This window comes from Atractosteus spatula, chromosome 8 (assembly GCF_055471065.1).
Source record: "Atractosteus spatula isolate fAtrSpa1 chromosome 8, fAtrSpa1.hap1, whole genome shotgun sequence".
In the NCBI taxonomy this organism is placed as follows: Eukaryota; Metazoa; Chordata; class Actinopteri; order Semionotiformes; family Lepisosteidae; genus Atractosteus; species Atractosteus spatula.
In genome coordinates, this window is record NC_142713.1 from 3,193,999 (window position 1) to 3,221,316 (window position 27,318).

The 27,318-nt window shown below is 50.5% G+C and overlaps 2 protein-coding genes across 4 annotated transcripts in view; both read left to right on the forward strand.

Annotated features, from left to right (window-relative positions):
- The first annotated feature begins 998 nt into the window (after positions 1-998).
- LOC148829093 (uncharacterized) lies at positions 999-11,880 on the forward strand. Of its 2 annotated transcripts, none has more exons than XM_088923797.1 (7): positions 999-1,082; positions 2,920-3,015; positions 4,349-4,693; positions 5,509-5,613; positions 6,012-6,082; positions 8,063-8,329; positions 9,259-11,880. In XM_088923797.1, exons 3-7 carry the CDS (start codon positions 4,390-4,392, stop codon positions 9,307-9,309), a joined length of 798 nt encoding a protein of 265 aa, XP_088779923.1. In that variant the 5' UTR covers positions 999-1,082; positions 2,920-3,015; positions 4,349-4,389; the 3' UTR covers positions 9,310-11,880. The 2 variants fall into 2 exon arrangements, with proteins under 2 accessions (XP_088779923.1, XP_088779924.1); XM_088923798.1 differs by lacking the exon at positions 999-1,082 and adding an exon at positions 2,113-2,452.
- A 1,453-nt stretch (positions 11,881-13,333) lies between these two features.
- The window catches only part of rassf3 (Ras association domain family member 3), an 84,270-nt gene continuing 70,285 nt past the window's right edge, over positions 13,334-27,318 (forward strand). Inside the window, exon 1 of one of the 2 annotated variants that reach the window (XM_088923691.1) lies at positions 13,334-14,423. In XM_088923691.1, the coding sequence (XP_088779817.1) occupies positions 13,934-14,423 (490 nt within the window). In that variant the 5' untranslated portion in view covers positions 13,334-13,933. Of the gene's footprint in view, positions 14,424-21,056; positions 21,276-27,318 lie in introns of those variants that run through there. The other variant, XM_088923692.1, reaches the window with a different exon arrangement.

Consider the following 27,318-nt stretch of genomic DNA (forward strand, 5'->3'; position numbering starts at 1 on the left):
TACAACTCCGAGCCTGCCCAGCGGTACTATGACGGGCCTAGGGGCGCTTCGTCCTCACCACCAGGCGAGGGCGTTACAGTACTTTCCCCCTGCAGCGACACACTATTACGACGGTCTACAATTTTGTTGTACAGTCCTTGTTGTTTTAAAGAAGGGGTTCTTGCCCGCGTTGCATGCTCTGGTGCGAGGGGTAAAAATATTAGGCATACAAAAAGTTTGTTAGCGTTATTCGTGCGATGAGCCACACCCACACCACCGCAAACAACGGGTCTCTGACCCCTTGCATTGACTTAAAACGCTTGAAGAAACCAGCAAAACGCCTTTTATCACTTTAAAGGTAACGGTTGTTGGAAATTGCCGAGCCAGCCCGAACCCTGCTGCTCAAAACAATTATAAATAAAAATAAAATACCGTTCGTGTAAAAGACGCATTTGCCATGTCTCTTCAATACCGAAATCCTCTCAGCTCAACGTTAATATTCGTTACGGTGAGGGGCTCTGACAATAAGTGTTTAAAAATGCTTTTTTTTTTTACCAAGGTGTGTTTCGTATTTTCTATGCCATATTGTTGTTGTTTTTCGTGATGTAACTCTGTCGCGTTTAAAACAAACAAACAAAATAGCCGGCATAATGTAAATAGTTTATTTTATATGTATGTAGAAAGATAATGTAACAAAAACGAAAGAAAGAATAATAATAATATTATTATTATTATTATTATTATTATTATTAAAGATGTTTATGTTTCTGTTCCGGACGCGTTCTGGTTGATAAACCTTCGCATCCGCTAAACGGGACGGGGTTTTTTTTTGTTCTTTAAAAAAAAAAGAAAAGGGCGTGCAGAACGGAGGAAAAAAAATAGCAGAAGTTCAGATTTGTTTACTAACCTTACGTGTGCTCCTCGCATTTCACAGGGGTTTTTTCCTGAGCTCTGTTCTGATTGGGCGAGGCTGGCGATGACGCAGCGCCGCGTCTTTAAAGCCCAGCTGCGCCTCCAGCTGCCGGTGTCGTCAGTCTCGGGAGAGCCGCCGGTGCCGTCCGCTTCTTCAGCCGGTTACCCGCTCGGTGCGCGTCGGAGACCAGGTAGGCTGTTTGGATACTCGACTGTCTGACAGGCGGCCGGCGAAAGGTCGTTGGTGTCTTTATTGCTTTATTGGCTCTGGGGTTCAGCGTTTCGCGCCTGGGGCGGGCGGTTGTCAAATACTGCACTAAGTAGCAAAGTACAAAGTAGCCCCGCAGATCTCTGTGCCGGGCGAGGCTAGAGGCTAGAGGCTAGAGGCTAGAGGCTAGAGGCTAGAGGCTAGAGGCTAGAGGCTAGAGGCGACCCCGTCAGATAACAAATGGGTGATCCTGGGAAAGAATCACCCTGCGCCCGGGTTTTCAGCCGTTGTCCAAGAAGCAGCCTCTTAACCAAGGCGTTTGGTGGCAGTGCATCGCGCAACACCAGGGAGTGTCTTAACTTTATTTCCTCGCCTTACTGAAGGGGAAAAACTGTCCCCCCCCCCCCCCGTTTAAGAGTTTCAGCCGTCTCCTAAAGGATAGAAGCGAGCCGAGCACGACGACTGTCCAAACACCGGAGCGGAAGAATGTGTTAAAAACACGATGACGTCGGGTGCCGGTTCTCTATGACAGCTGACTCTGACCAAGCACGGATGAGTCACGGTGCTTCCCACGTGTTCGCGTGGGGGGGGGGGGAGAGAGAGCACCGCTTTTTCCTGATCGTGTAGGACCTCCACTTTCGCTCTCCACGGGACTGTTTCTGCGTCCGTGTGCGCCCGCTTAAAACCGATACCCCCAAAATAAAAGCGACCCCCCCCCCCCCCATTGCAGTACCTTGCAGAGCGAGGTAAGAGCGGGCTCTTTCATTGATCTGTTTATTCTTATAATAATAATAATAATTACTGTTACCAGCTTATAGGAGGCTGCGAAGGGTATACACTTGGTGCAAACGAAAGCAGGTGTCCGGGCTTTCAGGTTTTAACTTTCTGGAATTGTCGCTTTTTTTTCCCCTCCCAAACCCCCCCCCCCCCCAAAAAAAAGTGCTGATCGTGCGTTTTCTTGTAAAAGGAAGTCCTCTTGGGCTGAAGAGCCGGGCGGCAGCGCAGATACGGACGCACCCCGCCCCCCCCCCCGCGTCAAAAACTCGGAATGCGTATCGATCCGTCGATGTTGCTCGGAGGCGTCAGAGGCCCAGGTGTTTCCGCGCCGCGATTTACGATGTGCATGTGTGGAATTTCTCCCAACACCGGCGAAGGAGTTGGTTTCCAACTTCCGAGACCTCTGGAAAGAACTGAGCTTTGGTGGGCTTTGTGAGATCGCTGCTGTTAACCGGGAGACTTTTGTATTTTATAGTCTCGAATTTTTTAAAGACGCGTTTACCCTTTTTTTGTTTTAAAGCCGTCTTGGGATTATTTTTTTTTTTGTCCTCCGGCGTGTAATCACGATTCACGAAGGTGCGTCTAACTTTCGATTCCCGTCGAGCTCCGCAGTATGTGATATGATATTTCGAAGAAGAAACGTAAGAGCTGTCTTGGTGAGAAACATGCGTGTTGTTCCTGTAACCAGGAAGTCCTGCTCTTGAAACATTTTGTTTTTATGCCATTGTCTGGGCTCTGCTTGTGCTGGGAACTCCTTTCTACTTCGGGGGGGGGGGGGGGGGATATAGAAACTATTTTGGATGTATGCGTGGCTCCCAGCACGCTGTCGCCGCTTAATGGGAGATCAGCGATTTAAAACTTAAGTCTCCCCGCCTGCGTTCGAAACTAAACCTCGTCGCGTCGCATTTCTGGAGAGAAAGTCGCAGCCGACTTCGGAAGACGTGCCTTCACGTCACTACGGTCGGCTTCTTGGAGGCAAGCCCAGACTAGCCTGAATTCTTATTTTTGGCACCGACTTTATTTGATGTTTTCTCTTCCGCTAGGATATCTGGAGTGCTTTCACGTTCAAGTTCAAAATATATGACTACCATCCATCGCATACTCGTAGGACACTGAAGGCGGTGTTCAAACCTCTTACGGTAAGGCTTTTGATGACGTGCATTCCCTTCCTGTTTTTTTTCCCTTTAATTGCACCTTCTTGTCAGTGTCTTGCAAAAAGTTTGGATCGTGTTATTTTGACCGCGATCGGGACGCTGAAATGAAAGGGATTTTTTTTTCCCCCCCAAGGCGGTTTCCTGGAATGCAGTGTATAAGGATTAGGATTTTTCTTATTCAGTTGAAAAAAAACCCCCAAGGATATTCAGAAGCTGGAATAGTGAATGAGCCCGTTTTTCGGGCAGATGCGCACCGGTGCGGGTAGCTATACCATCGCTTCCGTGGGTGTTGTCAAGAAGGGCCTGTAGCTTTTCTAATCTGCACTTTTCCTTTCGTTATAGAAAATTAAAGTGAAGGTAGGCGACTGTGTCCTGAGCATTATCATAACCATTTTTTTTAAACTGGAGGAGAAAGTGTCTGTGGTCTTGCAGACTTTTTTTTTTTATTTGGTCCTTCAAGAGTTAAACCCCAGCTGACAATGTCCCCCTGTTTGAAATCCCTTGAGAAACTCAAACACGAGGCATCTGTTTCCTCTGTCCAGCTTGGATCAATAGTAACATATTGGTCTGAGCGACGTGCCCAGCTGTTTCTTGGAAGGTGTTGGGCTTTGAGAGAGAGAGAGAGCGAGCGTGTTCTCTTGAGCTTGTTCCATGCCCCCACAACCCTTTGGGTAAAGAGATCTCCTGTTCTCAGATTTAGGTGCACATCCTGGTGTAGTTTCCACTTGGTTTGTGCTTCAGTGTTTGTTTATTCTCGAGACATGTGGTTGGAGTTTGTCGCCGGCTTTGAGGATTTTGAGTGCTCGAATCTTGGTTCATTGCCTCCGTTCAAGACCAGAAGTTCTTTCAATCTTCCATGGTGGAGATCCTATAATGAGCAAGACTAACGTTTATGCTGGTTGGTCTTCCAGCTGGCAGCACAGTGGTTAGCAAAGGCTGCCTCGCAGTGCTGCGGCCCTGGGTGTGATGTCGGACTTGAGGTGCCGTCTGTGTGGAGTTTGCATGTTCTCCCCGTGTTCACATTGGGGTTTCTCTGGGTGGTCTGGTTTCCTCACACAGTCCAAAGACAAACTGGTGGATGAATTGGCTGCTGGGGGAAAAAGTGTGTCCTGTGGTGGACTGGCCCCGGTGTGTCTGTGCGAGTCCTGTGGTGGACTGGCCCCGGTGTGAGTGTCTGTGTGCGTCCTGTGACGGACTGGCGTCCCACCCAGGTGGTATCCTGCCTTGCTTGCTGGGATAGACTCCAGCTCCCCCTGCGCCCCTGGATCGGGAGAAGGGGTGGCTAACAGCAGTGTCTACGTGGTCTTGCCCCCCGCAGTGTTCCCGCGATCGCACGCCCCGGTGCTCGGCAGCGCGGCGATGTGTCCGTCCAGCAGCTTGGAGGCGGAGGCAAGCTCCATGGAGCCCACCATGGAGTTCCGGCTCCTGATGGCCTACGCCCAGCGGAGACGGCCCGGCGTCCGGCTGCAGGCGGCGGCGGGGCTCGCGGACAAGGACATGAGGCCGGACCCTGCGGCCAAGGACGACAAGAAGAGGAGGAGGAGGAGGAGGAGCTGGAAGAAGATGAGCTGGAAGAAGTTGCTTCCGAAGTGCGTCCGACCCGAGGGGGAGTCGGAGCGTGTGCCAGGAGGCAGCCTCCTTGAGGAGAGGTCGCTCGTACAAGGTAGGAGCTCCACGCGTGGCCCTTAAAAATGGCAGCACGTAGTGAAGGGTTCCTACCGAGCGATGTCTGTTTGACCCCCCCCCCCCCCCGCTGGAAAACCCAACGTTTCTTTTTGACGTGCGGGCTAACCAGCATCACTCGGCAGTTCTGTTCCTGTCACCTTCCTCGGCTCTGTTCTTTTTTTTTTTAATCGTTTTCTCCAGTTCGGGGGGCTGTGGGAGAGCCTGGGCCTATCCCAGCATGCAATAGGTAGACGGCAGTACACACCCTCGATGGGACGCCAGTCCATCTCGCACTCGCACACCAGGGCAACATGCAAACTCCATAGGGATAGTACCGCAGGCCTGGAATCGAACCCGGAGCCCCAGAGCTGCAAGGCAGAATTGCTAACTACGGTGCCATTGTGCTGCCCCTGTGACCAAAATGTCATTGCGCTATACCGTCATAGTTTTGGGTTTCAATACTCCTGGAGCCTTCAAGACGTTTGCAGGACTGTATAGTTTTGGTAGGCTGTTCCCAATGTGTGCAATTTTTCTCTGCTTGCTGTTAACCTGCATTTGTTGCAACAGGTTTTGAAGAATTGCACCCATCGTAGGCTATTTTCTGTAGCTCTGGGCAGAGCTGAAAAGTTCTGACCGGTTTAGAAGCTTTTTTTGTACCTCCTAAAGAAGATTTTGCACGTCACTCTTGCAGGTTTTTATGAATGCCTGTTATTTTATTTTTTTAGGCTCTCTGATCAGGCTTGTGCTTGACAAGGGTTATGAAGCGGAAATGCTCTCAAAGGCGCTCTTGAACTAATTTTAATTTTCGTTTAGCTGCCGAAACGAGGCGAGACCTTAATGGCGTGGCTGAGAAGCTGGAGGAGATCGTTGATTCTGTGCAGCTCTGTCCTGCCGAAACAGAATCGGATGGGATTGAGGGTAAGTTTCTGTGCAAAGCAAGATTTTTATTTTTATCCATTGGAGTTGGCATTTGCATAAAATACCTTTTTTGAGCATAACCCGAATCTTAATCTAACCCCGAAGGCCAACACTCGGAGCACACAATCTCTGATCAATGTTGGTCTTAAATGTTCTGTGCGTGCGTGCGTGCGTTGAGACCTGATTTGAATATGAAGGGCATTAACTGTGTACTGTTAAATTATTCCTAAGCATCCAGCGTTCCAATACACCCCTGGTTATTGGGTTCTAAATGTTGACCCCTCTCTAAGTCATCCAGACTAAAATGTTTGGGTTCATTGTCCTTAAGATGTGCAGCCAAAAATCTGGAGTTTTAGGATCTGTGACCGCGGAATGTTTTAATGGCTGTTTTTGGACAGATGAAGAAGACTATGCTATCCAGAGAGTGGTGGAACTGTTAAGAGAGTCTGGAGACAAGCTGGACGAGGAGGCAAGTATGATCGTTCGTGAAATGATTCCACATATAGCCCAAGTAGTGCACCGGCCACCTCAGGAATGACTGTAGCAGAAGATTGTCTTGTTTTGATGAGGGTTCTGTGTTCATGTGTACAGCCGGGTGGTCTGATAGTTGGCCTTTCTATGGGAGAGAACTTCTCTTAAGCTCATCCTGTCTATGAATGATTTTTCTCATGCTGTGCTCAGCCCTCTGCGACTTGTTAGAAATATTGACATTTTAAGTGATTTATTTTTACATTGGTGATTAAGTACCTCATACAGGAGAACCAGCCCCCCAGGGTGTTGAAAATGTAACAAGCACAGCTCACCCAAAGAGTTCTCATTCTGGATACCTGTAACTACTGCAATCTGCATTTGTATAATACAGTAACAAAGGAAGTATAGGCTTATTCCATGCTGAAAAGACTCCTGAAGAAGGCTCCACAGCCGAAAAATTCTGCTTATTTACTTTACTTTTTCCTTTACTTGTTCCTGAAATGTAACCAATATAATCGCATGGTCTGTGGGCGTGTCTAAGATGTCAGTCCCACTGTGGGTGTGTCCGAGACAGTATCACTGCTGCTGTGGGCGTGTCTGATATAGCGTCACCCCCACTGGAGGTTTGTCTGAAATGCAACTTTTCGGACGTGGAGCCTTCTTCGGGTGTGCAGAAGGCAGCTCCACAGCCAAAACGTTGTTTTTCCGCACATGTTGGTGGAGCTAATTGTACTAGTACAGTAACGGGCACTTATTCTAGCCCTCCTAATTCGATGTAGCTATTTCTGTGTTCCAGTTGGATAAGAGGGTTTCCCCCACCCCCCCCCCCCCCCCCAACAGTGATTTTAATTAGTTATGATGATCTTTTATTTACATAGCTTCCCAAGCAATGCCATCCATCCAGTTTCTAAAAGCCTCATCCGGTACACGGTTGTTGGGAGCCTAGCCCGCAAAGCACCGGGCTCAAGGTGGGATGCACCCTGGACAGGATGCCAGTCCATTGCAGGGCACGCTGGCCCTACTGAGAGTGTACGCATTTGCATTTATCAGCCTACCATTACGTTTTTGGACTGGGGTTGGGGGGGGGGACCCATGTGAACATGGTGAGACCATGCAAACTCCACACAGACAGCATCCCAGATTTTGAGCCCAGGGCCCCAGCACTGAGAGGCAGCAATGCCGACCTCCGCGCCACCCTTGCAAAACTCGTATCATTTGCTTGTGCTGCCAGGTTGTGCAGACACTGCCTGTTCTCCCGTAGCCCACACTAGGGCTGGGTTAAAAACAGAATCTCGCTGTGAAATGCAGTGACTTCTGACCAGCTCTCATGAAATTAGATTAGATTAATACTTAAATGTTGATTTTAATTAGTCTATAAATGGTCATATCTGCAATGGACCTGCACCAAAAATTCATCCCCTTTTAGAGTTCTGGGTGTTTAAAGCTTTTCAAATGAGCCAAACTGCACCTAGGATTCATCCCCCTGCAGCTCCCAGCTGACAAACCCCACTGGAGCTCAGCAGGTGTGAGCCTGGCCAGTACCTGGAGGGGAGACTCCTGGGAGAGCTGAGGCTGCTGCTGGGAGAGGTGTGAGTGGGGCCAGCAGGGGGCGCTCACCCTGCGGTCTGTGTGGGTCCTAATGCCCCAGTATAGCGACGGGGACACTAGACTGTAAACGGGCACTGTCCTTTGGATGAGACGTAAAACTGAGGTCCTGACTCTCTGGGGTCATTAAAAATCCCAGGGTGTTTCTCAAAGAGTTAGGGGTGTTAACTGTAAAATGCTTTGAGTGGGGTGTCCAGAAAAGTGCTATTATAAGTGTCTGGATTATTAATTATCCAGAGCCTGATTTAGGAAGGACATGGCACGTATAGATAGACGAGCTTTGTTTGCTCGGCCGTTGGAAGCATCCCTCCAGATAAACGCGACGGAAGCAGACCGCCTCTGATGGGGATTTTGGTGCGTTTCCTCCTTCCAGATCAAGAAGGACAAAGTGCTCTCCAAGGCCTTCCAGAACCTCTTCGGCTACGCCTTCTTCAAGAGCATCGCCGACCTGTTCCTGATGAGGACGGGGGCCTCCGCGGACCTGGGCTCCGACCAGCAGAGGGCGAAGATTGCGCTCGCCGCCGAGATGACCAGCAAGCTGACGGCCGTCGATAACCACCCCATGAACCAGGTCCTGGGCTTCGGTGCCAAGTACCTGCAGGAGCACTTCACCCCCTGGGTCCAGAGCCAGGGAGGATGGGTGAGTGGAGCTCACCCGCGAGGGGAATCGCTTCACGCCGACGTTGCGTGTAGGCTAGTTGAGCCTAGCCAGCAGCCATATCGCCTGGCAGCCCCACTGGAGCCCAGCAGGTGTGAGCCTGGCCAGTACCTGGAGGGGAGACTCCTGGGAAAGCTGAGGCTGCTGCTGGGAGAGGTGTGAGTGGGGCCAGCAGGGGGCGCTCACCCTGCGGTCTGTGTGGGTCCTCATGCCCCAGTATAGTGACGGGGACACTAGACTGTAAACAGGCGCCGTCCTTCAGATGAGACGTAAAACCGAGGTCCTGACTCTCTGTGGTCATTAACAATCCCAGGGTGTCTCTCGACAAGAGTAGGTGTGTTACCCCGGTGTCCTGACCAAATTTCCCCCCTGACCTTTACCCCTCATGGCCTCCTAATAACCCCCCTCTCTGAACTGGCTCCATCCCTCTGCTCTCCTCCCCACTGAGAGCTGGTGTGTGTGAGAGGACTGGAGCATCATCCAGGTGGGGCTGCACACTGGTGGGGGTAGTGGGATTCCCCCTGACCTGGGAAGAGCTCGGAGTGGAGGGTCCAGAGAAGTGCTAGATAAATTTAAGGTGTTATTAAACTGTAAATGGAAACTGGGAGGGACTACAAAAGATGCAATCTGGGGCAGTGGCTTTAAATCTTGGGGGGATATAGCATTGGAATGCATGGGGTTATAATCGAGGGTGTCCTCCTCCCTCCTGCTGGAGCTCGGTGGAGTGGGCTGGAATTGCCATGGCAACCGGTGGCCGTGACAACACGCTCTGGTGTCTTTTGTAAGCAAGATAAAGCAGCTTCTTAATCGAATCCATCGGCTGAAGGTGGGAGGGAGTGAAAGTGTGTGTGTGTCGCCAGGACTGGGAACCAGTGCCTTACATCTGTTTTCGGTTTCCCCCCCCCCCTCAGGAAAAGGCTTTTGATGGCACAGAAGACGATAACAACGACGAAGTCCAGTAAGAAGAGAGACTCCTCGGCGGTCCGGCCGGGTGAATGACCGCGTGTTCTACAAAGGACCTGAAAACGGGTTTCACCCCCCCACCAAAACGGCTTCAGATGGTTCTTTCTCAGGGTGGTTGCTTCTTGCCCCTTTCGGGCTTTGTTTTTTATGGCTCTGGAGTGGAAACGTGCTCCGGAACCCTACCTCCGTTAAAACCTGATGGGTGTGTGCGCGTGTGTGTACTACCACTCTTGCGTGAACAAAGTTTACATGTCTGATTGTGCCTCAAGAGGACGTTTTAGGCCTGAATTTCTTTTAACTAAGGAGCAAGAGGGGCTTTGTTAAAGTCACTTTTTTTTATTTTTTATTTTGCTCAACTCCTCGAAAGTGGGCTTTGTTTAATGTCTATTAGCTTCGTGATCTGCCGGTTTTATCTGGTTGATTCTTGGAAATGTCCAAGAACCCTTTTTAGCGACCGGCGGGGGGGGTGGTGACTCTGTAAAAAGTTGCTTTTAATAACCATTTGTCTTGCTTTCTGCACCAACCACTGTAAAATTCTGATGGCTGGCGTTTTTTTGAGAGATTTCTAGCGTGAAAGCTGAACCATTCTAGTGTTTTCTGCATCTTGTAGGGCTCATGAATTAAGAGATGTTATGGGTCCAATGTATCGAGTGTGCCTTGATTTACTAAAATCCTGTCTGTTGACACGAGTGAGCTCGTGGGGGCAACAAGTTTACATTCCGGCTGACCTCTGTAATGCACAAAATCAAATCTTTATAAAATGATCGTGTTTATACTGAAGGGGGTGACAGAATGAATGCAGTTTTCAAATGCTAAGAAATAGTGACTTTTTTTTTTTGTAGAAAGCTGTGAGTAATGAGTGTCTGAAAGGGGGGGGGAGGGGGGTGCACAATGTGTCCCTTACCGTGCATGGTACAATAAAACTGTCCCTCCCATCCTGTGTCACAGTGCTGGCTGGGTATGTGAGGGAGCCTTATTTATCATTTTTGTAATGATACAACTCTCAACTGAGCTTTTCCCTCTTGAGACCGAAAATATTTTAAGAGCAGATCTCTTGACTCGACCTGCAGAAGTCCCCTTCCGAAGCCCCTGGGGACCGACTATGAGGTTTGTGGGATTGCTCATGTCTTCCATGAGCACCTCGGACCACAGTCTTCTCCTCTCCCCTCCAGTCTGGTTAGTGGTCTATTTAGGCCTAGGTTTGGGTTTAACTTGGCATGAAGGGAGGTGGGGGGGGGACTAGGGGCTGTACAGTGGGTAGCACTACTGCCTTCCAGCACTGGCACCCTGGGGTGCTGTCTGTGTGGAGTTTACATGTTCTCCCTGTTTGGGTACAGGGGTTTCCTACCCTAGTCAAAAGACAAGCTGGTAGGTTAACGGGCCCTGGTGGGAGTTGGTGTGTCTGTCTGCACCCTGATGGACTAGTATCCCCGTGCTGGATGTTTAGTGCCTTGAGCTTCTTGCTTGCTGGGATAGACTCTGGCTCCCCCTACAGACCCGGAACTGAAATAAACCAGTAGAAAATGGATGCATGGATAAAAAGCTGAATCTCCCCCTTGTGCGTAGTTGAGGTCTTTGAGAGGTTCTTTAACTTGGCTTGCTAGAAACTTCACCCCGTTTCTCAGTTTCATTCAAACGTCTCTGAACACTCATTCCGGACCATTTGGCATATGTGCCGCCGCCTTTGTCACTTGGAGCAAATCTCCGTATAGTCTTCCAGCTCTGAACACTGGAACGGGACGGTTTTAGGTCTGTACTACAAGTATGCAGGCTTCCTGTGCCAACGTCCGCCTCTCTCATCGGAAGAGAGCTAATGGCACAGAACTCCCTGACATGGGGCGAAAATACTGCACAGGTTCTGAGTATTAAATGCTTATTGCTTTATTTTCCTGAAGATTGACTGGGATGGGATTCACAACGTGCATGTGTTTATAGCCAACTTTAAGGTTTTGAGATATTAACTGTGAAATAGTGCACACACTATGCAAATGCCTTTTGTCCCTAAGGCACATAGACATTATGTCATAGGAATATTTTTCCCCTCATTTATCTTTTTAAATTGTGTCATACTGGCTTAATGTTAACTCTACAGGTGGCATAGGTGAGATTTGCAAAATTGAGGGCACTTGATTGTATAGCATCTTGAATCTGTATATGTGATCAGCACTTAAAACGGACTGGTCTTATTGATCCTTCTGGATGAAGACGTTCTCAATTCCATTATATGCAGGTTTGGGTTTTTTTAAGACCCGGTTGGAAGAAAAGGATGAAGGTTATATTCCTGGAACTGCCAGATCTAAAATAAAAAGATGGTTCTGTATTAAGTGCATTTACTTTTAAAGTATTCCTACCTATTGCAAATCAAATGAAGTTTGATGAACAGGCTTGTCTTCTGAAATGGAACAAAGGTGTTTTGATCCATCTGCCAATGTGCTGAATGTTTCGTATAAACATGTTTTAATTTGCCATGGAAGTGGGAGACGGACTGAGAGATAAATTGTATAACCCAATGGTGTAAGTCCAATTTCAGAGATGAAGCTTTTTTTAATAGAATAAATCTTTAAAACAATTGTCCATTTTTTTTTATTTATTGTTTTTGGCTCGGAGGTGTTTATTCCGAGGATGGGGGTAAAGGGTGGAGTTCACACCTGTGTCCTTGGTGTGAACAGGCTCACAGTTGTGCAAGAGCAGCACTTGTGTAGTTCTTATTCTTTTTTTTTAGGGGGAGAGGGAGTGTCTCAGACCCTCAACGCCAACAGCCCACGAGAGAATGCAAAAAAAGACTGGAGTCTGGGATTCATTTTTATTTTCTTCTGGCAGGGGCAGGGATGTCTTTTGAAAGCCCAAGGTGTCAACATCCGTTTTATTAACAGATTATCGCATCCTGTATGTGATGCAGGAATATTTTTAAGCACCTGTTGATCTTTCCTCTAGCTGACAGAGCAAACACATTTTGCTCGGGGCTCCTTATCTCTTCTCGGTAAGCTGCACCATGTCCCAAAACTCTGCAACTAGACTATTCCCGTACCCCAGACCCTGCCAGCCCATCACTCCCAAACTTGCGTTGCTACAGGGGTTGCCCACAAAGTCACGGGTTCAATACAAGATCTTGTTACTGACTCTTAACGCTGGAAGTGATCTGGCTCTGCCTAACATCTCCCTCTGGGGGGCTCTGGTCACTTGGGGCGGGTCCTCTGTCCACTGAATCTTGGACTTTGGGTGACCTTTTCTGTCTCTGCTCCTTGAGTGACCTTCCCCCCGACTCCCCGAGAGACCAATTCTCTCTTCAAATCTAAACTCTGAACTCGCCTTTTTGCTAGGGGCCTGCGTCTGCTGGCTCCTACTAGTCCTCCATCTCTGAACTGGCTTCATCCCTCTGCTCTCCTCTCCACTGAGAGCTGGTGTGTGTGAGAGGACTGGAGCATCATCCAGGTGGGGCTGCACACTGGGGGGGGTAGTGGGATTCCCCCTGACCTGGAAAGAGCGCTGAGTGGAGGGTCCGGAAAAGAGCTGTCTAGGGAATAAATTCATTTATAAATACCCTCTTGCGCCTGCACGCTGTTTTCAAAGACAGCTCTTCCCTTTACGCAGGGAATTTGAGATTGACGCCCTTGAATAAAAACAAGGTATACCGGAGGATGTACTGAAGCGCGTCCTAATGTGCGAATCACGAAAAGGCACTGTTTACACGGTTGGAGACCCGCCTCAACTTGCCAGTTCGTTTCCTTTTTGGGGATTAAAAGAAAGCACCTTTATAAAAGTTTTCACCGTACAGTTTCATACGTGTTTTTCTAACCCGTTCAGCATACAGTATGGGCACTGCAGCGATTGAAGAACAGGGAAATACGGTGGAGATAAAGGTGTACTCGAAACGCTCTGCTGGATAGTTATTTTACACAGCCTAGCTGCTTCTGGGGGGTATAGGCATGTTGAAAACTTTTCTCTCTTCCGGCAAACCGTGGGGGCATCACGTCGAGCACAGCGGATCCGACCCATTTCACGAGCTCAGCTGCGATGTTCAGGATCAGGCAGTGAAAACGCGAGCTCAAAACTTTTTCCCAACAGCTGGGAAAGGTCCAGGCTCTATTAGGGAGAACAGGTTGAAGGAACGAGAGATGTAAACACACAAGCTGGGCGTCGGTTATTAGGTAAAAAAAAAAAACTTCCTCGAAGCAGGTGGACGTGACGGGACCGGTAATTTATCGAAAAGATCCGGGGTCTTTGATTGGAGGGCGACAGATTCCTGTCCGCCGCTGGGCTTCTGAAACGCGTCGCCCAGTGTCGTCTCCTAAAGGCGCCCGTCTCCCCATATCCCCCTATTACAGGCAAAAACACCGGATTCGCCCGGAGCCAGCTCCTCCGCCGGGCTCGGGTTCCTCGGATCTTCCTCGCTGCTCGCAACCCGGAAAGCCGTCGATGAAAGGGGGGGGGAGGAAGAAATGCCTTAAAGATCACAAGAGCGTCACCGGGCTGCGCACCTGTTCAGATTCGCCTCCGGACTCGTTTGCACAAGCGGCCGTCGTCTCTGGGTAGCAGGTAAAAAAAAAAAAAAAAAGTTGTCTTGCCTCGACCCCGGCGTCGACGTGATTTGGCAGGGATGCGCTCGCCCCGCCGTGTGGAGGGATGAACCAGGCGCGGAAATACTCCTTTGCGCTGCGCCCCGCCGCGGGCTCCCCGGCGCCCTCGCCCGCCGCGCCGGACCCGACGCCGAAGCCCCATCCGGCCCAGCGGGCGCGCAGGGACGGACACGGGGATGTGCCCCCCGCCGGCGCAAGGGACCGGAGCCCCAAAGCGCACCTGAAGGCAGTGAAGGCGCTCCGGACGCACGCCGCTCCCCAGGCTCCTCCGAGGCTGGACAAGGGGAAGGCGGCGGAGGGCGACGCGGCGCCCCGGGAAACCGAGCCCGGCTCCGCGGGCGACGCCGTCGCGCAGCCCCGCAGCAGGAAGAGAGGTTACCGCCCGCCGGATGTCAGGACGATATTTGAGCCCACCGGGAAAGACCCGCGGGTCCGGGAGGAAAGGGGAGAGGGGCACACGTTTCTGCCCCTGGCGGCGGAGGGGTGGTGCGACCAGTGCTGCGAGTATTTCTTCGACGGCGGCTTGACCTGCAAAGGTAACCGTACCGGCGGTTCTGCGAAACGGCCCCCTGATTTAATTCTTGCGGGCTGTGTGTGTGTGTGTGTGAGTGAACTGACCAGCTGTTCCACGGGCCGTAAGGTATCACAAGTTGTGCTAAATGAGCGTTGCTCAGCGATCATCTGTTGTGTAAGGTACAGTAAGAGAATTGTCTTTTTTTATCTGAAGATAATGTATGGAGACAAGGTGGCACGAAGTTAAGAAACGACAATAAGTAAACAGTCCATTTGGCTTCTTATTCGATTTACACCAAATGTGGAAATCCTGCTCGCTCCTAACCTGGTTTGAAGTCGGGGGCGGGAGGGAGTTTATATTTTAACAGTTGGTGAGTAAAGCGTTCGGGGAAACGCACAACCTGTCTCCTGTCAGCGCGACCTGGGCGATTTTATCTACGCGCTGAATCGCGAGTTTCTACGTCGGACGACCGCGAATCCGAACGCGTGTATTTCCAGCTCACTCGACGGCGGTCGAGTCGATTCCCACGCCATCAAAACGCGGATTTCGGGTGACCAGCCGTCTCCTGGACTTGACTGGCAGGGAGAGTGGCCGTGCCCCGTAGTCGCTCTGTCGGTCTTGGTCAGAGTAAGGTGCATTATTTACCAACAGCGCGTAAATTATTCATCTGATCTGGCATCACCTGCAGGCTGGCGTCGCTCAACAGCAGCAGGACTAAGTATAATTTAAAGCGCCTGCCTCTTTGTACAGGACCTGCGCACCGGTGGTCCGTTGGCTTTCTACTGTCAAGACGCACTGTGAGCCGTCTCGATGACGCCGTCGTCTCGCAAGTCGCGTCGAGTGGGCCACACAGGTGACGTTTTTAGAGAACACCTTTCTTATCACGCTTCTTAAAACACCGGGGTCCCGGGTCCGGGTAGGGCTTAATCCTATCTGAGCTGTGGGATTGCGGGAGAAAAAAAAACTATAGATGTTGCTTTTACGCGTGTCCGCGGGGCCCTAGTCCCTTTTCCTTAAAGAGAACAATCTCTCCCCCCCTCCTGCGAAAGATGTTGTTCGGGACAGCTCTGAGACCTGGCCGGATAAAACGGTTCTCACCCGGGTGTCGTTATGGAGCTTTATCGGATAGAAAGCTTGAGAGGGTTTTCTCAAGATTATACCGCAACCCGGGGCAACACAATTTAATTGAAATACAAGTTTGTTCCCCCCCCCCCCTCCCCTTGACAAATTTAAATGTAGAAGTCGGCGACTTTCTGATAATAGTCTCCGGGACAGTCAGTTGCCATTTTCCTCAGTTTTTTTTGTTGTTGTTTTTTTTTTTTAAATCTATGTTCGCCTTCTGCGGTCTCTTTTGGGTAGAATCACAGGTCGGTTCAGTTGTGGTTAAAACAACCCCTTCAGCTCTGCGCATCAGTGCGATGTGCAACTTCATTTGTGATGTTGAGCTCTTAGCTCCTTGGGCGATGTTACATCCCTCAAGTGCAGTGAAGACTCTCTTCTAGGTATTGACAGCCGTTGCAGAAGGCTTAAGTGACCATATTAAGAGCCGTATTAGATCGGCCCAGATTGAAGCACATCATGACGCACCGCAACGAAACGCTTTAGAATGAAAGTATCAGACGACGGCGATGTGTTGGGTTTAACTATAATACTCGGTGTGTGTTTTTTTTTGGTGAACGGCTGTAGTCTTCGAGGAAATCTGTGCTTTCGCAAGTCTTAAAAAAAAAGATCAATGGAATCATTCAGCGGTTTCCTAATAAAGGCAGGGTGAGAACTGCCCCCTTTACTCAGGAATGTGTCCGAGTGTGATGGGGTGTGACTGTCTCACAGGGACGTGTTTGGGGGTGCGCTGGGGGTGACGCGGATACCTATTGTTCACCTGGGACTGAGCAAATCTTGTCTTTTCAAAGCCAGCCGTGACATAATATCAATCACCCAGCGCTGACTTGTTACATAATGTCGTTTTTTTTCCCCCCAAGTTGTCTTTCTAGTTTGTGTGTGTGTGTCATTCCTACAGTATCTAAAACTTCTAGGCCAGAGAGAGGAAGCTGCACGGGGACGTTTTGTCTGGCTCTGCAGTTTCGCCGAATGATGTGGTTCGAAACAAGGAGATCTTTAGCTTGGACCGCGTAGATCCTAGGAATTATTGTTTATCATAAGCCAAGATCCGAAATTCCCCTCTGTTTACCCCAAACGATGAACGCGTGCCGTTTTTCACAGTTTGAAAAAAAAAAGACCTGACTTTGTGGCTTGTCTGAAACTGTTCCTGTCTTGACACCAGACGGACGATAGCACGTCTTTCGTGTTTTTTTTTTTTTGGAGAACGAAAATAGAAACACTTTGAATTTCAATGCAACACGTCCATACAGCCTTCACAAATGAACAGATGGGAGAACGTGTGTCCATACAGTATGTGTAAAGAAGATATAGGGACCATTCAAATTCCTAGAACAAAGTCTGTGTGTTTGGAAAGACGCTTTGCATATTGTCTTGGGCTGTTAGCCGTGGAAAATGAATAAACGGTTTTATTAGGAAGGCGAGAGGTGATAGACAGGTGCCTAGGAGCAGATAAAGTACAGTCGACATTTGCATAGTTAAATTGCGTTGGGGTGGCGTGCTGCCACAGTGGTTAGCATTGTGCTGGGGGCCCCGGGTTCAAGTCCGGGATCTGGGGTGCTGTCTGCGTGGAGTTTGCATGTTCTCCCCGCGAGTGTGCGGGTTTGCTCCCACAGTGCAAACACACGCGGGTGGGTGAATTGGCTTCTGGGAAATTGGTGAGAGTGTCTATGTGTGTCCTGTGACGGACTAGCCCTGGTGTCTGTGTGTGTCCTGTGATGGACTGGCGTCCCGTCCAGCGTGTAGCCTGCCTTGCACCTGTTGCTTGCTGGGATAGGATGGGGGTGGAGTCTAGACCTGTTTTCGGTGCGAGTCAGCCGTTTAGAGGTGGTTCCAACCCCTTATTTCTACGTCATCCCGAATTTCCTCCCGAGACGCTGACAGTTTCCAGTCCCGTAGAAACTGGTTCGGGGATCCGGTCAGAGTTGCTTTCCCGGTTTCGTGACGCAGCGGCGCCCGCGGGCGGAAGGAGGAAAGCAGGCCGCAGAACCGGTTGCGCGGGCTCTGTTTCGGCGCTTTCCTGGCGAAAACACGATTTCTCACGATCCCCACCCCCGCACTCAAACAGAACACGCCCGCTGTCACGATTATAGTTCCCCCTCCTTAAGGGTGCTCCAGCCCTTTCACTAAAAACTTTATTCTCTGCACCTGTTCCCTATTCCCAGCCCACCTTAAAAGCCAGGCGCTGACGCTCATCCGGGCTCCGCATCTGATTTCCATATCGTGCGAGTCCGGGACCTGGAAGCGCCTGGTCCCGTTAAGGTTTTAACCTCTGTTCCCGTTCCTGTTCCCCGTCCGCCGGTTCCGACCCGGCCTTCGTGGTTTTTAATTCCTTTCTCTGATGGATCTCCTGGTTTTGGACTTACCTTCAAGTTTTGGATACTCTATGGATTACTCTTTGGGATTGTTCGCCTCGGCCACGCCACGCCTCCCCCGTGCACCAGCGCACCTTGGACACGCCCCCTTGTCTTCAGCCCCGTTTTCCTGCATGACTTTTCCCTAGTGTTTCCCCCACTCCGTCGGACTGTGTCGTCCGCATAGGGTCCGGAAAGAACTGTTCGTTACACCCGTGCGTCCGAAGACGAGGACGTTGGGCTCTTGGCTCGAACCCTGAGCCGGCTCCCCTCAGCCCTAGCGTGTTCACTGAGCTTCCACTCTGCTGTTCAAGCTGGGGCTGCGCTCTTCCTGCTTAATAATAATAATAATGAATAATTGCTTACATTTATATAGCGCTTTTCTGGACACTCCACTCAAAGCGCTTTACAGGTAATGGGGACTCCCCTCCACCCCCACCAGTGTGCAGCATCCACCTGGATGACGTAGACGTACACGTAGACGTCTGACTGTAACCCGGTCCTGTATGGGAGGCGCTCAGTGTTTCCGAAGCCCTGTACAAACAGAATGAACCATACAGAGGCTCCTGCACTAACTTGCACTGATCCGTGCACCGTATCTGTAACCGGCGTCCTGTCTGTGATCGGTGCACTGTATCACAGACGCGGTAAATACTGCATTTGTGTTTCTCTCTCTAATTAATTTCATGAGGCTTGGAGAATATCCTGCACCTTGTTTGAGCTCCCCGGTTCAATTTGCACTGTTGCACTGGTAACCTGTGAGTTGCTTAATGACACAAGAAAGGTCATAGACGGGCCCAAGATCTCTTCCAGCCGATTCTCGAGAGAAGCCAGGCTACCGTCGTTTTTTTTTTTTTAAAAAAAAACGTGTTTCTTTTTTGAGAGAAACCGAATGCGTCTTTACCGATCAAGCCACTGGGAGAGCCTTTCCTCCTCAGAAGATTTCAATCGGAAGTCGAACCTCAGGTTACAGGACTGTCTTATGAGGGTTAACTACGCAACAACCAGACAGAACGACAAAAAACAACAACAACAAACAAACAGCGACCTCTCCTTTCTCCACGGGATCCGTACGGACTGTCGCAGTCCTGGAAGGCGGTATGAGACCTGCCGAGACGGATTGGCGTCAGTCCGGACCCTCGCAGGGTGAAGGTTTTGAACTCGCACCCCCCCTTTGGACCCGTGGCGCAAAGAAACTCGAGAGACAGAAGCGACCTACGGGTTCGTCGAAGGAAGAAGAGTTCGCACGCAGCCCAGAGAGTTTCCCCGTCTCGATTTTCTTTTCACTGCTGGTTCATGCTCGGTTTTCCCCCTTCAGTTTCTTTTTTTCGTGGATCTAAGCTGGACGAATCGTGTCTGACAGCCAGGCTGCCTCGCTCCCCCCACCCCAACACCCATCAGGGAAAATGACCTCAGGTGCGCTGTCTCTTTTAGGCACTTTTATCGGGTTTCCTGTACAGCCAGGTAGCTTAATGATGCCTGTGGTCTTGGGCCTGCCATCTCATTTTTAAGCAAATTGCAATGATTTACTTTCATCCATCCAACTGCTTTGTTCAGTGAAGCCTATCCCAGCAAGCACCAGGCACAAGGCAGGGTACACCCTGGGCAGGACGCCAGTCCATCGCAGAACACATACACACACACACACACAACAGGGCCATTTGTTTAGAGAAGCGAATTGACCTAGCAGTACTGTAATGTATTTGGCCTGAGGGAGGAGACCAGAGCACCCAGAGGGAACCCATCCGAACATGGGGAGAACATGCAAACTCCACACAGACAGCACCCCCAGGCTTGGAATTGAACCCGGGGTCCCAACGCTGCAAGGCCTCAGTGCTGATCCCTGTGATTCTGTGCCATTTGTTGGGGGGGAGGGCTTGTGTTGGGGGGGGGGGGAAGGGGAAGTGTATGTGTGTGTGTGTGGGGGGGGGTGTTTGCTTTTACCCCTGGTGGTGTACATCTTGTAGCAGTTGGCAGATCTGGCTTGACAAGTGGCGATCCTGCACTGGAAGGGCCTGCTGGTAAAAAAAAAAAAATTCAAATTGAAAAAATAACCCAGCGTCCTGAGATATCCCTTTATAAAGACAGGAATCACAGGCAGGTGTGTCAAGGGGATCTTGAAATGCCTGAGACGAACTGTTCTGCCTTCTCTGTGTTTTTAGAAAGGAAAAAAAAAAAGAAATCGGGGTCATACATCAAGAGATGTCACGGGTTCGAGAGTATAATATTACAAATACGCAGAAAAACCTTTCACGCTGTATGGGGAGTGATTAAGGACCCTGGGTGTCTCTTAGCTGTCATTTTGCCAATGGGATCGTTTCCTGCTTGGGGACATTTTGCTGTTGTACCCTTGAGAAAGGCACTTTCCTGCAGCGCTTTCAGTAGAAAACTCGGCCGTGTAGTAAATCATTAATAATAATCATCATTGCTTACACTTTTATATAGTGCTTTTTCCGGACCCTCCACTCCGAGCTCTTCCCAGGTCAGGGGGGATCCCACTACCGCCACCAGTGTGCAGCCCCACCTGGATGATGCCCCAGTCCTCTCCCCACACACCAGCTCTCAGTGGGGAGGAGAGCAGAGGGATGGAGCCAGTTCAGAGAGGGGGGTTATTAGGAGGCCATGATGGGTAAAGGCCAGGGGGGAAATTTGGCCAGGACACTGGGGTGACACCCCTACTCTTGTCGAGAGACACCCTGGGATTGTTAATGACCACAGAGAGTCAGGACCTCGGTTTTGTCTCATCCGAAGGACTTCGCCTGTTTACAGTCTAGTGTCCCCGTCACTATACTGGCGCATGAGGACCCACACAGACCGCAGGGTGAGCGCCCCCTGCTGGCCCCACTCACACCTCTCCCAGCAGCAGCCTCAGCTTTCCCAGGAGTCTCCCCTCCAGGTACTGGCCAGGCTCACGCCTGCTGGGCTCCAGTGGGGGGGCTGGGGGCTGGTTGCCGGGTGAAAAGGCTCAGGCGGGGTCGTCAGCAGATGACAGGGGGACGGCGGAGGGGAGGCAGACGATCCCCCGACCGACAGCTCACACCTCCTCTCTGACCAGACGCGCTCAGGGCGGGAGGCAGAAGGAGCCGTCTGCCCCAGGCAGCTGCCACTTCACTCTCAAATTCCTCGGGGGCGGGAGGGGGGGAGGGCGGAGAGACGCAGAAGCACAGGGGAGCAAATCAGGTGGGCGAGAGGATCGGTCTGCGGCAGACCTGCGGCTTGCTCTGAACCGGGGGGCCGGGGGCCAGAGCTCTTCCTCTCCTCGCCCGCGATGAGCCCCCCGACCACGGGGATCGCGGCGGGGTTCGGCGGGACGCTGAGGAGGATCGCGCGCTTCTTCCACGGCTTCCCCAGGCGGGCGGGCGGCTCCAGGAGGCTGAGGCTCAAGTTGCTGTGGAACTGGAGGGGTGAGTCGCTGCTGCTGGGGGGGGTTCCGACCTCCCCTCGGGAACCCCCCTGACCTCCCCCCCCCCCCCCCCTCCACCAGGGCTCTCTGAAAGACGATTCCAGAGAGAGCTCTCCAGAGCGGGCGGGCGGGCAGAGACCCGATCTCTCTATAGCTCCGGCCGCCCGGGCACATCTGGGTCTCGGATCAGAAGACATCTAGCCTGCACGGGGCAGGGCTTGATCGTGCTCGCAGCCCTCTGCGTCCCACAGATATCACTCACTCTGCTGGCTTGCTGTTTTCTGGCTTTGGACAGTGTAGCGGTCATGAGGTATGACATGCTGCAGAAGATTACAAGAGTGGAAATCCCAGGCTGCCGTGTCTGAGAGCCGGGTTTTTAGGCTTCTGCCTTCTGGATGTTTGAGGAGGCTTTGCGAGGGGGGTGTTTCTGGATTGTGGGACGCTGTCTTTGTAGCAGGCTGTGAGGGAGGAAGTCCGGAGCACGCTAACGTCTCTCCCTGTGCGGAAAGGGAGAGAAGGACATGGAGTCTGAGTCTTGCGAGCCTCTCACTACAAGAGGTGGATATGTGGAATAAATATCAAGTGTTGAAGTGCTAAGGGTTTCTTGAAAATGATGCTCATTTATGACATAGTGGTGCAGGGGTCGGCATTGCTGCCTTGCAGCTCTGGGTTCAATTCCTGGGATGCTGTCTGTGTGGAGTTTGCATGTTCTCCCTGTGTTCGTGTGGGTTTCTCCTAGTGCTCTGGTTTTCTCCCACAGTCTGAGGGCATACTAGTAGGTTAATTGGCCTCTGGGAAAATCGTTCCTGGTGTGAGTAAGGGATTGTGTCTGTGTGTGTCCTGTGATGGACTGGTGTCCTGCCCAGGGTGTTGCCTGCCTTGCGCCCAGTGCTTGCTGGGATAGCCTCCAGCTCCCCCGGGACCCTGTTGGAAAATGGATGGATCACTCATAATGTTAAATGTTATGGGTGCTGAGCCGCTGGGGGAGTAAAACTGAGTGTTGATGTGGTTTTCAAGAAACTGCCTCCCCCCCCCCCATTCTTTAGTAGTTTCTTAGAAATTCACCTTATTTAATATTTATTATTTGGGTCTTGAGGTGTTGCGTGTACAGTGTGCACTACCATTTTAAAAGGACGAAAGAGTTTTGGATCTTCTTCTGTGAGCACACTGTACAGTAGGAGGAATCCCTGTGAAATCAGTCGGCCGTCGCTGAGTTGAATGGGACTGAATCCTGACAGCAGTCGCTGATATCACAGTTCGCCTTTCCATATCGCTCTCTGTAAAAACCTTCGCTAGATGAGTAATAGGAACATAGGGTTACAAACGAGGGGAGGCATTTTGGCCCATCTGGCTGGCTTGGTATTTTAGCATTTAATTGATCGGGAGAACAACTTGACTGGGCAGCTTGTTCCACACTCCCACCACCCTTTGTGTAAAGACGAGCCACAGGGTATCGGCTGGGTTGCTTGTTCCTTACCTTTTAATAATTATAATAATGCTGTGAGGCTGCAATGCTGTCCAATGTGTCACTGTGCCACTACCCCTATTAACTGACTGCTGTTTCCCCATCTGTTGTTCAGTTGAGCACTGGTTCAGAAAAGAGCTGATCTCTGCAGCGGGAGGCGAAGCTGGATGTCCTTCGGCTCTCAAGGGAAACGAGCTGTTTGATTTCTCCTCTTCTGGCAGGAGACGGCAGTGCTTAATAATTGAGTATAAAGGCTGGGCGTTTTCCAGAGGAAGGCCAGCGAGGCCCTGAAAGGCATTTAATTTAAGTGGGTGTAAATTCAAGAGATCAGCAGGGATCACTCAGGTCCTGTGTTAACGCTTCACTCCTGTGAATCCGCTTGGACTAATGCCCCTATTAACAACCTGCATGGTTTAAGTCATGAACACGTTTAATTATCGCCCTCCTGTGGGCTGATTTCTGCATTCCACCTTTGGGGATCTTGGGCAGAGACCTTTTAGCAATCACTGAGAGTTTCGGTCACACAGGTGACTGGGGACGATGGTTATTCAGGTTGAAACAGGGTCTTTCCACCAAACTGGAGTGCTCAGATTTGTGCAGATTGGTAAATAACTCAGAGTTAGGGGCGTGGATCTTGATCTTTCTCGGCAGAATTGGTCTCCGTCGGCCTCAAGGGGTGTGTGTGTGTGAGTGTGTGTGTGTGTGTATAAACGGCCTGGAGTTTGTCATTTCGGCAGCGTCTGAATTGAAGACAACTGTGATAACAGGCAACGGAGCCAGCAGGGGGTAATGGCGCTCCTCAGGACTCCCCCAGCTGGCTGTCAGGCCCAGTGCGCGCAGAGGATGAGTTATTGTGTCCCTGCAACACCCCCACCTCTCAGTTTCCCAGCAGCAAGTGACCCAACAAAAGCATTCAGACAGCAGCAGCTGAAGACATCTTCTTCCCTGACACCTGGTATTAACCCCATGGCCCCAAAGAAAAACAAAATACACTCGATACTGCGCCAAAAGGCAATTTGAGAAACAATCAGTTGGACGACTTCATTCTAGCTGTAAGAGGGAAGAGTGGCCTGTTGGTGCACTGGCTAGCATGCAGTGCTGAGGCCATGGGTTCGACTCCTAGGGTGTTTTCTGTGTGGAGTTTGTCTTTTACTCTCTGTGTTTGCGTGGGTTTCCTCCCACAGTCCAAGGACAGGCTGGTAGGTTGGTTGGCTTCTGGGAAAAACTGGCCCTGGTGTGAGTGTGTGTGTCCTGTGATGGACTGGTGTCCTGCCCAGGGTGTACCCTGCCTTGTGCCTGTTGCTTGATGGGATAGAGTCACTCTCCCCCTCCCCACCCCCCCCCCCGCTACCCTGTACTGGATAAAGTGGTTAGACAATTGATGTACGTAGAATGTAAATCAAACGTGTCTGGACAGTACTATGGATAATGTTTTGCTTTATTGGGTCGCTGTTCTCTGTAAATGCGAGGGCACCAAACCACTTATCGTATCGTGCCGGGCGTTTCTGAAAAGACCCCTAGCCCGCTCGCAGAAAGAAAACGTCCTGTTTTTTTTGCGAGTGTGATGTTGTCCACTATTTTCCTCTGAAAATGAGATCCCAGCTTTTCCGCTTGCAGGTAACTCACCCCTGACCGCTCAATTCAGAATGGTGAAAAAAGGCGATCGCAAAAACGGAGCGCAACTTGAAAAGGAAAAAAAGAATATTTTCTGAACTCTGTTTAGTTAAAGTTTAGGGTTTTCCCCTCCTTGTCAGCAGCTTAAATATCGGAACGTAACTCGCTTAGCTCCAGGTTCGTTCAAATGTCGCTCCTCGGGAATTTGCCTGGTGTTTTGTCAGGTGTCCTGAAACGCCTCTTTCCAAATCAATCGCTGTCACCCAACTATGTGGAGAGAATGTGCAATAAACCAGTGCTTCGCAGATGGGTTTTGAATGTAACCCAGGCGGAAGGGGAACGAACAAGCCCTGTGCCTGTCTGAAAGGTGAGGAATGTGTCGGGCCACCAGGCAAACAGGCCCGGCTTTCAACACCATTCTGATGAATTTTCGTCTGTTTCTCTTCCTCTTGACCCAGCCAGACAATCCGCATAACAGCTGGGGGGAGGAGATGTGGGCGGCTCAATGCTCAGCACTGCTGCCTTGCAGAACTGGGGGACCTGGGGTGCTGTCTGTGTGGAGTTTGCGTGTTCCCCCCGTCTTCACATGCGTTTCCTCCAGGTGCTCTGGTGTCCTCCCACAGGCCAAAGACATGCTGGTGGGTTAATGGGCTTCTGGGAAAACTGGCCCTGGTGTGAGTGTGTGTGTGTCTGTGTGTGTCCTGTGATGGACTGGCCCTGGTGTGTGTGTGTGTGTGTGTGTGTGTATCCTGTGATGGACTGGCCCTGGTGTGAGTGTGTGTGTGTCTGTGTGTATCATGTGATGGACTGGTGTCCTGCCCAGGGTGTATCCTGCCTTTAGCCTGTTGCTTGCTGGGATAGACTCCAGCTCCCCTGCAACCCTTAATTGGAAGAAGTATCTAGAAAATAAAAGGAAGGAAGCAGAGGAGGCTTAAAAACCCAACGGGGAAAGTGTTGGAGAATCGCAGACTGAAGTGGTAGGATAGCATCTCGTGATGCAGCAGTCAAATGCAAATATCCCTGTTTTTTTTTCAAAGGCAGCGGACTTTAAAGCGAACTCTGGCAGTACGGTTCTGGCAGTTTTGAGGTTTGCTGACGAAGTGTTTCGCAGGTGCTAAGTAAACTGCAAATGTATGAGGATTTCCCCAGTGACCTGACACTATCAGAAGCCACCAGAATGTGGTGCTACACGGCTAAGGCATTTCGGGCTTAGAAATTGGTATCTCTCATCATAATTTTCTGCGGTGTGTCATTAGCTGCACAGGTTTCATAAGGACTAAAATGAGGGCACAGGGGACGCAGCAGGATTTCGAAGGTAGCCAGCAAAACTATTGGTGTAGAACAACTACAGCTTTCAGGCGTCTACATCAAGCGAGTATAATCAGGCCAGTATAATCACTGCCTGTCATGGCCACCCCCTGCACAATGCATTTGAGCTCCTTCTATCTGGGCATCGACTTAGGCTGCTTAGGATTGAAGAGCAATAGAGCCAAGTCATCTTCTATTCCTCCAGCTATTATCCTGCTCAATTTGGACAATTGACTGTACATTCACTTCATCTACATTCATTTTCTTTCTCACCATACATTTGTTTGATGCATTATGTGTTAAATGTACTGTGGGATGTGTGACGTCTCTTAAATGTATTATGTTATGTCTTTACCTGCCTGCAAAGCCAATTTCCCATCTCCAGTCATGGAAGTGGTGTTAGTGGGGCCAGTAGGGGGCGCTCACCCTGCAGTCTGTGTGGGTCTTAATGCCCACAGATGGGGACACTATACTGAAAAAAGGCACCGTCCTTTGGATGAGATGTAAAACCGAGGTCCTGTCTTTCTGTGGTCATTAAAAATCCCAGAAAAGAGTAGGGGTGTTACCCTAGTGTCCTGGCTAAATTTCCCCCTGGCCTTTACCCCTCATGGCCTCCTAATAACCCCCCTCTCTGAACTGGCTCCATCCCTCTGCTCTCCTCCCCACTGAGAGCTGGTGTGTGTGAGAGGACTGGAGCATCATAACAGGTGGGGCTGCACACTGGTGGGGGTAGTGGGATTCCCCCTGACCTGGAAAGAGCTCTGAGTGGAGAGTCCAAAAAAAAAAAAGCTATATAAATGTAAGGAATTATTATTAATTTTTATGCTGGCATCGTCTGTATATGACAGAACTGCCTGATGGCATCCTGTCCTGTCCGCTTCAAATGAGACGTTTGCTTTCAGCGCTGATAGCCCAGTCAAAACCTGACTCCATTAAAACCGTCAAAACAGCCATTGGTCGTCCTGGAGTCAGTCAGGTTTGTTTGTCCTGAAAGAGCTCTGATTTGTGCAGGCACACAAAATTGTAGCTCAAAATGAGCTTTCCATTTGACGCCACAGTGTGGGCTGGTTTAGGCTTCGCAGGTAAACACGATGGAGACGTTGCACCGCGTAGCTCTGTTATAAAAAGCTCAGGCACTCCCCCTGATTCTCGTGTGCTTGTGAACAAAACTAGAGAATAGGCTCTTCAGTCTGGACAAACAAGGAGCAGGTTAATATATTCTGAATCTTCTGCAGGTCACATTAGCTTAAGGGGATGTTCAAGAACTTGGAATAAAGACTAGTGGGCAGGCTGGGCTCTTGCGTTCAAATCTTGGGGTACTGTCTGTGTGGAGTTTGTATGTTCTCCCCATAATTGTGTGTATTTACTCTTGAGTACTCTGTTTTTTTTTCCCCCAATCCAAAGATATATTCGCATATTGATGGGCTTCTGGGAAAATTGGTCCTGCTGTGTAGAAGTCTGTGTGTGCCCTGTGATGGACTGGTGTCCTGTCCAGGGTGTACCCTGCCTTGCGCCCGTTGCTTGCTGGGATAGGCTCCAGCATACCTGCGGATCTCTATTGGATAAAGCATCTCCAATGCTCAGCCTATAATGTGCACAGATACTGGATGACATATTTCCTCGTGTATGGGTGTCAGTGTGCAAGAGCCCGTTAGAG

Coding starts and splice junctions, on each gene's coding strand:
- LOC148829093 (XM_088923797.1), top strand. CDS start 4,390: ATGTGTCCGTCCAGCAGCTTGGAGGCGGAGGCAAGCTCCATGGAGCCC. Junction 6,083..8,062: donor GAGACAAGCTGGACGAGGAG/GCAAGTATGATC, acceptor TCCTCCTTCCAG/ATCAAGAAGGACAAAGTGCT. Junction 8,330..9,258: donor TCCAGAGCCAGGGAGGATGG/GTGAGTGGAGCT, acceptor CCCCCCCCTCAG/GAAAAGGCTTTTGATGGCAC.